We start from the raw sequence: 14727 nt of genomic DNA on the forward strand, positions 1-14727 counted from the left end.
AGTCTATATTGCATATTTTTCAAAATTTCCTAACTTTTCTAAAAATTTGGAGTTACAGAAGTATGATTTATAAATTAATTGCTATGTGATGTTTTGTTTTTGACATATTCTGCTTTTACTATCTTGTTTGCTTGTTTTTTAGTTTTTATGGCATCGTTGGTATATAAATTGTAAAAATGATATAATACAGTATGTTTGTAGTAGAAACAAGTATGAATCTTGTCTTGAAGGTATCTAAGTGGTTGATTTATTTTGTTGCACTGACTTATCTCACAAGTTTTGTTGGATTTTGTGTGAATGAAGTTTTCAAGTTATGGATGAGATGAAGATACAAGAAGAATAAGAAGCGACAAGATCCTAAGCTTGGATATACTATCTTGCCGATGGCATCGTGAGCAATACTAACGGCGCACTACCTGGTGCGCCATTAGTATACAGATACTAATGGCGCACTAGTAAAAAAATCTAATGGTGTGATGCTAGTGGCGCACCTATAGTGCGCCATTAGTAGCAAAAATAGGTGCGCCATTAGCAAGCCTTTTCCTAGTAGTGCTATCCTAAATGAGATGTGTTTGTGAAGACCATATGACAACAAACAAAAGCAGTTGACATCAATGCAGGAAGCAACTAGGAAGGATGTGGAGAAGGCATTCAGAGTGCTTCAGGCTCATTGGGGAATTGTTCGTGGGACTGCAATGATATGAAAATCAGAAACTTTGTAGCAGCTCATTATATTTTATATTATTTTGCACAATATGATTGCTGAGAATGAGGTTAATGGTGTAACCCAAATCAATGATTTTGAAGCACCTGAAGAACAAGTTAAAATCCCATAAAATCAAGATGCAGCTCAGCTTATAAACTTTCTGCATATGCATTAGAATCTCGAATATCATCAGGTGCACACGCAATTACTCAATGATCTGATGGAGCATACTTGGACCCACAATGAAAATCAAAGAAAAAATGATTGTTTGTCCACTTCAAATAAATTTTATGTAAATACTATTTATATTCGGTACCAAGATTTATACATGCGACAATGTGATTTATGTGATCGACATGCATGATTTTGCATGAATTTGTGAGACCGGATATGACATATATGAATACGAGAAACGAAATATGGGGACCGCCTGGATATATCCGTGGACATGACTGAACACGCAGATAGGGTGGCGGATTTGTCCCCCTCCTGATTGATCTGGGGCCTGTGGCCTGTGTCGTGGGCCCTACCTGTATGTGTGTGTGGCCTCTTGAGCGGAGAGATACCGAGCGATCTCAAGCCCTCAACCGCACCCAAAACTGGCAGGTGGACCCGCGTATGGCCCGTTCGGTTTCAGCCGCACAATCCTACCTGCCGCCGCCGCGCCAGCGTCTCCTCCGGCCAACGGACGGCCGACTTGCTCCCCCATTCCGCCGGCACTTTTCCGACTGCCTCCTCCAGCGGATTCCCTCCTTCAGCTGCGGACGCCGCCGAATCTGCTCTCGGCTCGACTCCTTTAGGAGAAGCGGCGGCACACCGATGCGACATCAGCAACCACCGACAGTCTGCAGACAACGCCCCCCTCGGCGCGGCGTGCGGCCGACGAAATGCCTCTAGCCGACGCCTCGCTACCTCCCACCGTCCTCCAGCACACGTGCCTTGCCGCCTCCACCCTCCAGCAGCAGCTCGACGCGGCCGGGAGGCGCGCAAGGTGTTCGGTCTTTTGACCCAACGGAAATCATCTATTTTATGATTATTATCTCCTGCGTATATTTTGAGTATTTCCAGTTGAGTGTTCATATGCAACTGCATTTGTAGATCAAAATTCGGGTGTCAGAAGTTGGCGGGACGCTCACAAGTCACCAGTCACATGGCCGAGCTAACACACGCACCCGGTCCATGACCGTGTCTTGAAGCTCGAGATTGCCAGAAAGCTCGCTGGCCGTTGCATGGACTTGGCCCCTGCACTCGAGATGTTCCCTTGCGACATCGAGCAGCAGCTCAGGCAGTCTCAGATCAGAGTATTGCATGCTTGTAGCAATCAGTATTCTGGAGTGGTCACTTCGCCATCAAGTTCATCAGAATCAGATGATGTACTCAAGCATGTGCCATCAATCCCTGACCAGCTAAAGGTGGGTTACATTTGATCTGCGCCTGCGGTAGGCAATTTGGATTTGATCATACGGTGTAAATTTGCTGTCCTAAATGTTTGTATAACCTGTGTGGTCTGCTTCAGGACTGGAAGCATGATCTGACAGAAACAGATGCAGACAGGTCTTTCTACCACGAGCATTGGAACTCTGATCTCAGACTTTTCAATAGCGGTGAGGACAGGGCTTATCATCTGCTTCAGGCACACTTTTTGTGTGTGTGTGTGTGATTAGTAATTCAGACTGTTTAGTCCCAGTTATTTTATCACGGTTACTATATTTCACATGCTTGGTTCCACTTCCAGTAGATTTTCCCATCACTAGTTCAGTTGAATTAGTACTTGAGTTGTACTGCTGAACAAGTCAGCTGAGTTACAGGATTGTCATGATTTAGTTTAACTAGTAGTGAGGATTCTATTTAGGGATTTTTCTAGTAAACCACTGAAGGATAGTTTGGCATTTTTCTCTGGCATAACTTACACTTTTATGAAAACTATAGTTCGTATCAATGTTAAACCACAGTTTGTATCAATGTTGAGGGACTGTTGGAAAGTTTCTAGTTTAGCTAACATTGCCTTGTGTATATGCTAGGGAACTGGCGAATCATTATTCGCTTGTGCTGGTGAATCATTTGTTTTTTTTATCATTTTCTAAAATCTGAATATGGGTGGATGTTGATATCAGTTTTTCATTTCTCCGAAGCTCCTTTTAATCCGGACAGAGTTGGAGATACAACACCTGCCAGGCGGCACGGTACAAGCTCTCCAGTCGTTGGATCTGATAAAATCCCGGATGAAAAAGATCTTCCAGGGCTGCATTGAAGGCATCCACCAGAATACTTCCAGGGCTGCATATGTATTACCCAATTATTTTACTGCTATAGTTCAGTTTAGTGTTACAACTGCAAAAATAAAAGGAGCATACGGTACATAATTGATGCTAATGTCGTTTGCTGCTGATTTAAATGTGAAGACCTTAGCGCCTGACAGCTATCTTGATCCCTAAGCCGTCAACAAAACAGAGAAAAGAAAATCTCCACTGCTCCAGGAAGAACAAAGCTCCAAACCAAAGCCAGAAGCCGGAAACGATGCCAAGAATGACAGAGTAACACAGCCCCAGGTCTCTGAGCTTTGTGTGGTCTTCAGCTCCCTCCACCAACGTGGGCTCACACACGCTCAACGGGAAGTCGCAGAGCCCCTGATTGTTGCCATATATTGATGGATCTGCAAGTGTCTGTAACTGATTCCCGTTGGGTATGCGGCCCTGTAAGTGATTGTTTGAGAGATTTAATGCGCCAAGGGACTGCAGATTTGAAATGCTTGGAGGAATGCCACCTGAAAGTTCATTGCATGACAGGTCAAGGAACTCCAAGAGCTCCAAACTGCCGATTCTTTCAGGAATGCTGCCTGATAGATCGTTTCTGGATAAGTTCAGAAAATGGAGACCTTTGAGGTATGTTAGCTCATCTGGGATGTGCTCTGAAAGTCGATTGCATGATAGATCTATGCCTGTTAACCTGATGCCATTCCAAAAAGTTTGTTCACGTCCCTTCCAGGATATGTTGACTCTTTCAAAATTGAAAATCCGACTTGGTTGGACCAATGGGGGAAGATTATGCCTCATGGAGTTCAAGTTGCCGAAGGCTACCGGAATTGATCCTGCCAAGCTATTTTTGGCCATATCGAGCAGCTGAAGTTGCGAAAGCCTCGATAGCTCGGGGGGGATTTCTCCGGTAAAATTGTTTGATCTAAGTCTAAGGATTTTCAATGATAGAAGCTGACTCCCGATCCATGTAGGGATACCACCAAAGAACTGGTTGTTCCCGATGTCCAGGGTGGCCAGCGAGTTGCAGCCTTCTAAGAACGGCGGGAAGGTCCCCGTGAAGCCATTGCCGGCAATATGAAGCGACTCGAGAAAGCAGCTGTGGTTTGCCATGGTCATAGTGATCTGACCTGAGAAAGAGTTGCTGGACAGGTCCAGGACAGAAAGTTGGGATAATTGTGGAACAACACCACTAAAATTGTTGGATGGGAGGCTCAAAACTTGTAAACTAGGAAGACTTGTTCCAACCCAAGATGGGATATCACCAAAGAACATGTTGTTCCCAAGATCTAGGATGACGAGAGATCTGCAGGTTTCAATTACGGATGGAAAAACTCCAAGAAAGTTATTGTTAGCAAGACGAAGTGACTGGAGTTCAAGGCCCAAGCTCGTTGATATAGGAAGTTCACCTGAAAAGCTATTGTTGGACAAATCCATAGCAATCATATGTTTGAACTCCCACCAGCAACTTGGGAGCTCCCCGGTGAATTGGTTATTTGATAGATCCAGTACCAGGAGAGAGGTCAATCCGCACAAGGTTTCATGAATATTGCCAGATATTTGATTACCGTTCATGTTTAACCGTGTAAGACTGGTGCACTGTGACCAGTCAGACGACAACTTCCCAGTCAGCTGATTCCCTGAGATATCCAAGTAGTCCAAGCTGGGATGGACGCCGAACACCTTGGAGATGTCGCCGGTGAATTGGTTGCCTTCCAGCCGCACCCGGAACAGACCTGTGCAATTCTTGAGGCACGATGGCAGCCTGCCACTGAAGTTGTTATAGTTTGCCGTGAAGTTCTGCAGCGCAAGGCCGTCGCACAGTCTCTGTGGCAGCTCACCGGAGAAGCTGTTGTTCGCGAAACTCACATCGGTTAAGCTTAGCCCCTTCCCGAGGTCCGGCGGTATGGTGCCGTTGAAGTTGTTGTCATACAGGGCGAGGTATTGAAGATTCCTGAGCAATGTGATGGTGGCGGGCAGCTCACCTTCCAAGTTGTTGGTGTTGAGGTCCAAGACTTGCAACGCCGTCATGTTGCCGATCTCCTGCGGGATCGTGCCGGTGAGCCCGTTGAAGAAGAGCGCCAGCCTTTTGAGCTGTGTAAGGTTGCCGAGCGAGCTGGGGATTGGTCCCGTGAGAATGTTCACCGACAAATCCAGTTGTTCTAGGCTGACCAGCTTGCCTAGCCCTGCAGGGATAGAGCCAACAAAGTTGTTACTGAAGAGATACAGGATTATCAGCTTGGTTGCCTTGCCGAGTTCCGGTGGAATTCTCCCCGAAAACGAGTTCATCTGCGCTTGGAATGATATGAGCTCTGGCCAGCTCGTGAATAAACCCGGTGGAATCTGACGGGTGAGTGTGTTTGACCCTATGTTAAACTCACACATTTGGTGCATCCCGGCCAACTCCAGTGGCAGAGTACCGGTGAGCTGGTTCTCCGACAGGTCCAGAAATTTGAGATTGCCAAGGTTGCCCAACTCCGGTGGAATAGTGGAAACCAAACTGGCGTTCCCGATGCCAAGGTGCTGTAGCATTTCGAGCCGGCCAAGAACCGGCGGGATCGACCCCCCCAGCGGGTTGCCGCCGAGTTGGAGAACTCTCAGCTGGGACATGGAACCAAGGAACTCGGGGACCCCGCCAGTCAGATTGTTATTGCCAACCCGCAGGTCCTGCAGCTTCCCCAGCTTTGACAGAGACGTCGGTATCCGGCCTGAGAAGACATTGTCGGACAGGTTGAGGTACATGAGGTTTGGGAGGCTCTCCGGCAGCGAATCCGGTATTGGGCCGGAAAAAATGTTGTCCGACAGGTCTAGGTAGGAGATGTTGCCGCTCTTGAGGATGAACTCCGGGAAGCTGCCATTGAGGTAGTTGAGGTGGAGCGACAGGAAGGTGACGGTGGGCATTGGCGAGAACTTGTGGTGGTCCGGGCTGATGAGGTAGTTGGAGCCCAGGTCGAGGTGTGCAATCCTGGGGAGCCTGCTTAGCTGGTGCGGGATGTCGCCGATGAGGTTGTTGTTGTAGAGGCGGAGGTCGACGAGGCCGGAGAGGTCGCCGAACTGCGGCGGGATGGAGCCATTGAACATGTTGCTGCTGAGGTCGAGCGACCGCAACCTTGATAAGCTTGCCGGGATGGAGCCCGTGAGGTTGTTGTTGTTGAGGTCCAGCGTGGTAAGAGCCGGGAGCGCCGCAACGTCGAGCGTGTCGAGCCTGCCGGTGAGTCCCACTCCAAACCCCCGGAGCCTGAGCGACGTGACGCTGCCGGCGGCGTCGCAGGCCACGCCGTCCCAGGAGGAGCAAACCAGCGTTGCACTGTTCCAGCTGGACAGTGCCGCTGGGTGGCCGAGGCTGGCCTTCCATGCAAGAAGGGCGTCGGCCTGCGAGGTCGCCACGGTCACCTCCGGCACGGTGGCCGCCAGCAGGAGGAGGAGCACGACGGTGGCGCGAAGGAGGTGCGCGTACGCCGGTCTCGCCATGTCGCTGACCGAGATTCTGAGACGCTGCTGCTGGAGTGGAGACGCGCTAGCATAGAGATGGAGCGAGTGGGAGTGTGGTAACTGGTAAGCGTGCACGTGGTGTGTGGCATGCACGGGTTGACTTGACTTCCACCGTCGTCGTTAAGGCTGGTCATACTGAGGAGTATTATTAACATGCATGACATATAGTAGTATAACATTTAACATGTTACGGTATCTACCTATGTTACTCTAACTCTCTCTTTCATCTTTAAATATGTGCCACATCAACACATTTGTTAGTTCCAAAAATATGATACCACCTAAGTTGCTCTCGTTATGGCCAGCCTAAGACTGACCTCGAACGGTGGGATCTCCTTTTCGTTTGACCGTTCAACTTTCACAATGATACATACTGGAGTATAAACAAAGCAAAAGATTTCTCTGCCATGATCATTTCATCGAGTAGCTGTCATTATTGCTTTGTGGTTTGCACAATTGAACAATGTATTCCCTCCTTTTCTTTTTACTCTGCTTATAAGATTTGGTCAAAGTCAAACGACATAAAGTTTGACCAAATTTATATCAAAAAATATAAATATCTATTATATTAAAATTATATGGCATGAAAATACATCTCGTGATGCATCTGATAATATTAATTTCATGTTGTGAATGTTGACATTTTTTAATATAAAGTTAGTCAAACTTTACAAAGCTTGACTTTGATCAAACCTTATATACAGACTAAAAAGAAACGGAGAAAGTAGATGATAATAGTGGAGTGCAAGTGACGCCCGAATCAACACTTTAGCAGACAAAGTTTGATTCTTTCTTCTGCAATTTCGATTGGGACATCTCCTATAGTGAACATATCCTTCACGCCCTCTCGTCCTCCCTCTCGGACCACTGTCCGCTCTTTCTTTCGCACGACCTGGGACCCAAGCGCCCGCAAAGCTTTCGCTTCGAGAATTTTTGGATTACTATGCCCGGCTTCCAGCAAGTGGTCCAACAAGCTTGGGATGCCCCTTCCGGACATGTCGAGACTTGCCACATCCTGTTTCATAAACTACGCAAAACGGCTTTCATGTTGAAATGTTGGAGCAAACGGTTGTTTTCGAACGCAAAGATCCAGCTCCACATGGCTCTCCAGGTCATCCTGCACCTTGATAGCGCTCAAGATCGCCGGCCTCTCTTCGATGTTGAGGCCGACCTTCGTTCGAGGCTTAAAAGGAGGGTTGTTGGTCTCGCGACTTCAGTGAGGGCGAGAAAAAAGCAATGTGCTACAATAAAAAACCTTAAGGAAGGGGATGCCAATACCAAGTTTTTTCACCTGAGAGTCAACGCAAGGAGACGGAAAAACTTCATTCACCGCCTCAAAGTGGGTGCCGGATGGGTCACCTCGCATGAGGAAAAGAATAAAGCGGCCGATGATAACATTGGAGTGCAAGTGACACCCGAATCAACACTTCAGCAGACAAAACTTGATTCTTTCTTCCGCAATTCCGATTGGGACATCTCCTACAGTGACCATATCCTTCAAGCCCTCTCGTCCTCCCTCTCGGACCACTGCCCGCTCCTTCTTTCGCACGACTGTTTAACACGAGAAAAATATCGCGTGAGACTCCGGGAGAAGGAAAAGGGGAGCGTATTTCTCTCTTGTGTCGGGTAAATACAGAGTAAATGTGCGGGCGTGCGAGTGTACCGTAGTACACGAAAAGGTGTACGGAAACGAGTATTTCATTAATCTTATCGGAGAAACAAAATTACAAGTTCCCATATAGAAAGGGGCGATCCGTGGCCTACTGGCGCGGCCAAGCTGACTATGGCGATTGTGTGATCTCCTGGTTCCCGGGGCCTCGAAAGGCTCCCGGTTAATTACTCCCGCGGGTTGCTTCACGGGATACCTCCGATTGAGCTGTGTGGTCGTCATCGTCGTATTCGCTTCGTGTTCTCCATGGATGCATGATGAGGTTGATGGTGTGTGTGGCGGGGCAGTGACAGAGCCCGTGTCTCGTCGGTACACGCGCCGCAAGTGGTGTGGCCTTTATGGTGGCCACGCCCGCCCTCGCCTTCGTGCCTCGTCGGTCTTGGCGGAAGCGTCGATCGCGGAGTAGCATGGAGAGCGCTCGGCTTGGACTGTATGATGATCGGAAGCCTCGTCGGGGCATGCAAGGAGTCTTTTGACCCAACGGAAATCATCTATTTTATGATTATTATCTCCTGCGTATATTTTGAGTATTTCCAGTTGAGTGTTCATATGCAACTGCATTTGTAGATCAAAATTCGGGTGTCAGAAGTTGGCGAGACGCTCACAAGTCACCAGTCACATGGCCGAGCTAACACACGCACCCGGTCCATGACCGTGTCTTGAAGCTCGAGATTGCCACATCGACATCGAGTAGCAGCTCGCCCAGGCAGTTCATGAGTAGAAGGTCTGTTACTCTCCTGTTGTTTTATTTAATTTATCCAAAGAGTGGTCACTTCGCCATCAAGTTCGTCAGAATCAGATGATGTGCTCAAGCATGTGCCATCAATCCCTGAACAGCTAAAGGTGGGCTACGTTTGAACTGTGGTATGTGTATTTTGGATTCAATTATATGGTGAAGTTGCTGTCCTAAATATTTGTAGCCGGTGTGGTCTGTCTCAGGACTGGGAGGATGGTCTGACGGAAACTGATGCAGATGGTCTTTCTTGCACGAGCATTGAAACTCTGATCTAAGACTTTTCAATAGTGGAACTCTGATCGACGACTTTTCAATACTGGTGAGGACGGGGCTTATCGTCTGCTTCAGGGGTGTACATATTTTCTGTATGATTAGTAATTCAGGCTGTTGAGCTGAATTAATATTTGAGTTGTACTGCTGAAGAAATCAACTGAGTTGATTGTCATGATTTATAACTAGCAGCGAATATTTTATTCGGAGTTGCCTTACATTACTGGAGGATGGTTTAGTGATTTGTCTGGCATAATTTAGACTTCCATTAAGATTATAACTTTGTTAAACTATATTTTGTATCAATGTTGAGGGGCTGGGTGGACAGTTCATAATCACGCTAACGTTACCTTATGCGTGCCGGTGAATTATTTTCCATTTGTGCTCTGCTTGTGTATAATTTGGTTTTGTCCTTTTTTCCAAAATCTGAATATTAGTGGATGCTGACATCAGTTATTTTGTTTTGTTTTTTCTGAAGCTGCTTCTGATCCGAGCAGAGTTAGAGATACCACAGTCTGCCGGCGACACGCTACAAGCTCTCCAGTCTTTGTACTTGATAAAATCCTGCATGAAAAAGGTCTTCCAGGACCGCATCAAAGGCAACCATCACCAGAACACCCCGACGCAACAGTTACATCAACAACATCCAGGTCGTAGCGGGATATTCACACCCAAAAGTTCGGAGAGGCCACATACAGAGGTGACTGAATGAAGAGGCCAATCTTATCTTCTCCGCTTTTCTGACTGGTTGAATGAGACCCTTCGGATCGATTGTAACAGCGATGTTGCAGATGATAACACCGCCAGCGTACATCAAGTTTGACCGGAACGAGCTGACGACGATAGGGGGGACGAAGGATGGCTCTCGTGACTGTCCGTTGGTTGCTTGCGGTTGTGGAGCAGGTAGTGCTGAGGTTGATGAGGGCGCACAGGGCGAAGGAAGATCAACCTGAGAGTTTTTGCTGCGAAGAAGCTGCTGGTGGGCCTCGTATTGCTGTGCGTGGTGGTGGCATCTTGTTGAGCTTACTTTACATGTGTTGGTTCCAGCACCGGTGGCTGGCACCTGGCGGCTGCTGCGAATGCGCCATGACCTCCAGTGAAGCTCCCAGGTTGGAAATGATGGTGAATGTGCGAAAATCCGGAGTCGCAGAGATGGGAACCATGAAATGCAAAGCAAGATCCCTAATAAGAACACAGGAAGGAAAGGAAAGATGTGGATGTAAATTTACGCTGCGATGCTCCAGGGTTTCGTTGTCCCGGCGAAAAGAAGGAAAGGAAAACAGTCTCTGGTTGGTTGGTTGGTTGTTAGTGTGAATGGTTTGGTTTGGAGAGGCGCATGCATCTGCTAGCTGATGAGACGAACCATATAAAACTACCGCCTTGTATACTGTTTTATATGGCACCCTGTCGGTTGTTGGGTCACGGATCAGAACAAGGCCGAGGGTAGGAAATATACCATACACAGCACACCAGCCCGCAGTTTCTCACTCGGAGACATGGCGACACCGGCGGTCTACGCGCTCCTCCTCCTCGTACTGCTGACGGCGACGGCAGTGGCGGCGCCCTCGCAGGACGACGCCCTTCTGGCGTGGAAGGCCAGCCTCGGACACCCAGCCGCGCTGTCCAGCTGGACCAAGGCAACGCCGGTCTGCTCCTCCTGGCTTGGCGTGGCCTGCGACGCCAGCGGCAACATCACGTCCCTCAGGCTCCGGGGGCTCGGCCTCACCGGCACGCTTGACGCGCTAGATGCCTCGGCGCTACCGGGCCTGGCAGCACTCGACCTCAACAACAACAACATCAACGGCACCATTCCGGCAAGCCTCTCGCGGCTGCGCTCCCTCGCCGCACTCGACCTCGGCAGCAACTGGTTGAATGGCTCCATCCCGCCGCAGCTCGGCGATCTCTCTGGCCTCGTCGACCTCCGCCTCTACAACAACAACCTCGCCGGCGACATCCCGCACCAGCTCAGCAGGCTTCCCAGGATCGTGCATCTCGACCTCGGCTCCAACTACCTCACCAACCCAGACTACCGCAGGTTCTCGCCAATGCCCACCGTCACCTTCCTCTCGCTCTACCTCAACTACCTCAACGGCAGCTTCCCGGAGTTCATCCTCAAAAGCAGCAACGTCGCCTACCTTGACGTGTCGCAGAACTTTATCTCTGGCCCGATACCCGACTCGCTGCCGGAGAACCTCCGAAACCTCATGTACCTCAACTTGTCCATGAACACCTTCTCAGGGAGGATACCGAGGTCACTGTCGAAGCTGGGGAAGCTCCAGGACCTACGGATTGCCGATAACAAGCTGACGGGTGGAATCCCTGAGTTCCTTGGCTCCATGTCCCAGCTGAGGGTTCTCGAACTCGGCGGCAACCCGCTCGGCGGATCCATCCCGCCGGTCCTTGGCCGGCTTCAAATGCTGCATCGCCTTGACATCCGTAACGCCGGGTTGGTTTCCATTATTCCACCGGAGTTGGGCAACCTTGACAATGTCAATTATGTGGACCTGTCCATGAACCAGGTCATCGGTGTCCTCCCACCGGAGTTAGCCAGGTTGCGCAAAATGCAGGCTTTTGGCATATCGTCGAACAAACTCGCAGGTCAGATTCCACCGGCTATATTCACGAGCTGGCCAGAGCTCATAATTTTCCAAGGGCAGAACAACTCGTTTTCAGGGAAGATTCCACCGGAGCTCGGCAACGTAACCAAGCTGGAAATCCTGTATCTCTTCCTCAATAACCTTACGGGCTCTATCCCTGCCGAGCTGGGCAAGCTACTGAGCCTGGAACAGTTGGATTTGTCGGTCAACTATTTAACGGGACCAATCCCCAGCTCGATTGGCAACCTCAAGCAGCTCACTAGGCTGGCGCTCTTCTTCAACCAGCTCACTAGCACAATCCCGCTGGAGATTGGCAACATGACGGCGTTGCAAGTCTTTGATGTCAACACCAACAGTTTGGAAGGTGAGCTGCCCGCCACCTTCACATTGCTCAGGAATCTCCAATACCTCTCCATGTTTGACAACAACTTAAACGGCACCATACCGCCGGACCTCGGGAAGGGGCTAAGCTTAACCGATGTGAGTTTCGCGAACAACAGCTTCTCTGGTGAGCTGCCGCGGAGACTGTGTGATGGCCTCACGCTGCAGAACTTCACGGCGAACCACAACAACTTCAGCGGTAGGCTACCGTCCTGCTTGAAAAATTGCACAGAGTTGTTCCGGGTGCGGCTTGAAGGCAACCATTTCACCGGCGACATATCCGAGGCGTTTGGCGTCCATCCCATCTTGGACTACTTGGATATCTCAGGGAATCAGCTGACAGGGAAGTTGTCGTCCGACTGGTCAGAGTGCACCAATCTTACGCGCTTACACATGAACGACAACCGAATATCTGGCAATATTGATGCAACCTTCTGCAGATTGACCTCTCTCCATAATCTGGATCTATCAAATAACCAATTCACTGGGGAGCTCCCAAGTTGCTGGTGGAAATTCAAAAGTATGTGGTTAATGGATTTGTCCAACAATGGCTTCTCAGGTGAACTTCCTATATCAACAAGCTTGGGCCTTAAACTCCAGTCACTTCGTCTTGCTAACAATAGTTTTCTGGGAGTTTTTCCATCCGTAATTGAAACCTGCAGATCTCTCGTCATCCTAGATCTTGGCAACAACATGTTCTTTGGTGATATCCCCTCCTGGGTTGGAACGAGTGTTCCTCTTCTAACAGTTCTGAGCCTCCCATCCAACAATTTCAGTGGTGTCGTTCCACCCGAGTTATCCCAACTTTCTAATCTGCAGGTCCTGGACCTGTCCAGCAACTCCTTCTCAGGTGAGATCCTCATGGCCATGCCAAACCACAATTGCTCTCTTGAGTCGTTTCATCTCGCCGGCAACAGCTTCGTGGGCGCCTTCCCACCATTTCTGCAGGACTGCAACTCCCTGGTCACCCTGGACATTGGGAATAACCGATTCTTTGGTAGTGTCCCTACATGGATCGGGAGTCAACTTCCATCACTGAAAATCCTTAGACTTAGATCAAATAACTTCAGTGGAGATATCCCCATGGAGTTATCAAGGCTTTCACAACTTCAGCTGCTTGATATGGCCAACAATAGCTTGACAGGATCAATTCCGGTGGCCTTTGGCAACCTGACCTCTATGAGGCATAATCTTCCCCAGTTGGTCCGATTGACGCCAGTTTCCTCTCCTTCTTTTCAGATTACGCCTGATGGCCGAGTGCGAGTGGATGAGTTCTCAGATAGAGTCAACATATCCTGGAAGGGCCGTGAGCAAACTTTTCAGAAAAGCATCGGGTTAACAGGTATTGATCTATCAGGCAATCAACTTGCTGAGAACATCCCGGAGGAGCTGACATATCTCGAAGGTCTCCGGTTTCTGAACTTGTCCAGAAATGATCTATCAGGCAGTATTCCAGAAAAAATCGGAAGTTTGGTGCTCCTGGATTTCCTTGACCTCTCATGCAATGAACTCTCAGGTACTATTCCTCCCAGCATTTCAAATCTGCGGTCCCTCGGCGTGCTAAACCTCTCGGACAATCGCTTACGGGGCCGCATACCCACCGGAAATCAGTTACAGACGCTCGTGGATCCATCAATTTACGGCAACAATCCTGGGCTCTGTGGCTTCCCGTTGAATCCTTGTGAGCCTACATTGGACCAGGGAGCTGAAGTCCGCAAAGAACTCGGTGACCTGGGCCTATGGTACTCTGTAATTCTTGGCGTTGTTTTTGGTTTTTGGCTTTGGTTTGGAGCTCTGTTCTTCCTCGAGCCGTGGAGATATTCCTTTCTCTGTTTTGTTGATGGCTTAGGAAGGAAGATCGACGCAAGGCGTTAATAAGGGTATTATGCTCACATGTGGTAAATCAGCAGCGACTCATAGCGTCAATTATGTATGTTCCTTTTTAGGAAAATTTGTAAGACTGTACTTCTACTGAATTACATATGTGGTAATAAAGTTAAATAATTGGTCCGTTAATACAGATGCAGCTTTGTTATCTGTAGCTAGCTGAAAGAAAGAGTTCATTCTAAAAAAAGAGACCATCCAGGACTAACCCTTGGATAGTCTGGCTCAGAAGCGCTGTACTCACATTTATCCTGGGTAATGGAATTTTTCTTTCCAGCAAAAATGGGGTAACCTTTTTTGGATTGATGTTATTACAGCCTTACAGGTAACAAGTAACTAATGAAGTGCGATTATTTTGGATCTGTTAGGTTCGTTCTTGTGTTGTTGAGAGCAAGTTTTTACTTTGTGCCTTGGACGTTTTTACTTTTCCTGTAATTTGAAACAGGCAAACGTGTTTGCTAAGCTCATTCGATAAGGCCCCGTTCAAAATGAAGAAACAAGATAAGAATTTTGGAGGACAGGGTTTCCATCGTTTAGTGTCATTGGAAGCAAAGAAATTGCTATTCTACATTCCTTTGGAAGAAATTAACCTCGCATTTTTTTCTTCGAAAAGGAGATTGAAACCCTGTCCTCCGCATCATTGTGATGCACGCAACCATCTTTACTAAAGTTGATGCAAATCATTTAAGCCAAAATCATCACCCAAATGAATACATCAATTTTTTTAGAATGAATACATA

General features: G+C 48.4%; 3 protein-coding genes across 3 annotated transcripts; 2 read left to right on the forward strand and 1 right to left on the reverse strand.

The window, feature by feature from the left end:
- The first annotated feature begins 1296 nt into the window (after nucleotides 1-1296).
- On the forward strand, nucleotides 1297-3069 carry LOC123450002. Its single transcript, XM_045127395.1, has 4 exons — nucleotides 1297-1697; nucleotides 1805-2118; nucleotides 2223-2339; nucleotides 2839-3069. Exons 2-4 carry the CDS (start codon nucleotides 1936-1938, stop codon nucleotides 3067-3069), a joined length of 531 nt encoding a protein of 176 aa, XP_044983330.1. The 5' UTR covers nucleotides 1297-1697; nucleotides 1805-1935.
- Nucleotides 3067-6837, reverse strand: LOC123449999 (probable leucine-rich repeat receptor-like protein kinase At1g35710). Its single transcript, XM_045127393.1, has one exon. The coding sequence runs from the start codon at nucleotides 6427-6429 to the stop codon at nucleotides 3112-3114; it is 3318 nt and encodes a 1105-aa protein (XP_044983328.1). The 5' UTR covers nucleotides 6430-6837; the 3' UTR covers nucleotides 3067-3111.
- Nucleotides 6838-7640: 803 nt separating this feature from the next.
- LOC123450003 (LRR receptor-like serine/threonine-protein kinase GSO1) lies at nucleotides 7641-14172 on the forward strand. Its single transcript, XM_045127396.1, has 3 exons — nucleotides 7641-8962; nucleotides 9059-9174; nucleotides 9604-14172. The coding sequence occupies exon 3, from the start codon at nucleotides 10622-10624 to the stop codon at nucleotides 13976-13978; it is 3357 nt and encodes a 1118-aa protein (XP_044983331.1). The 5' UTR covers nucleotides 7641-8962; nucleotides 9059-9174; nucleotides 9604-10621; the 3' UTR covers nucleotides 13979-14172.
- The last annotated feature ends 555 nt before the right edge of the window (nucleotides 14173-14727 follow it).

The sequence above is a fragment of the Hordeum vulgare genome, chromosome 4H, assembly GCF_904849725.1.
Source record: "Hordeum vulgare subsp. vulgare chromosome 4H, MorexV3_pseudomolecules_assembly, whole genome shotgun sequence".
NCBI classification, from domain to species: domain Eukaryota; kingdom Viridiplantae; phylum Streptophyta; class Magnoliopsida; order Poales; family Poaceae; genus Hordeum; species Hordeum vulgare.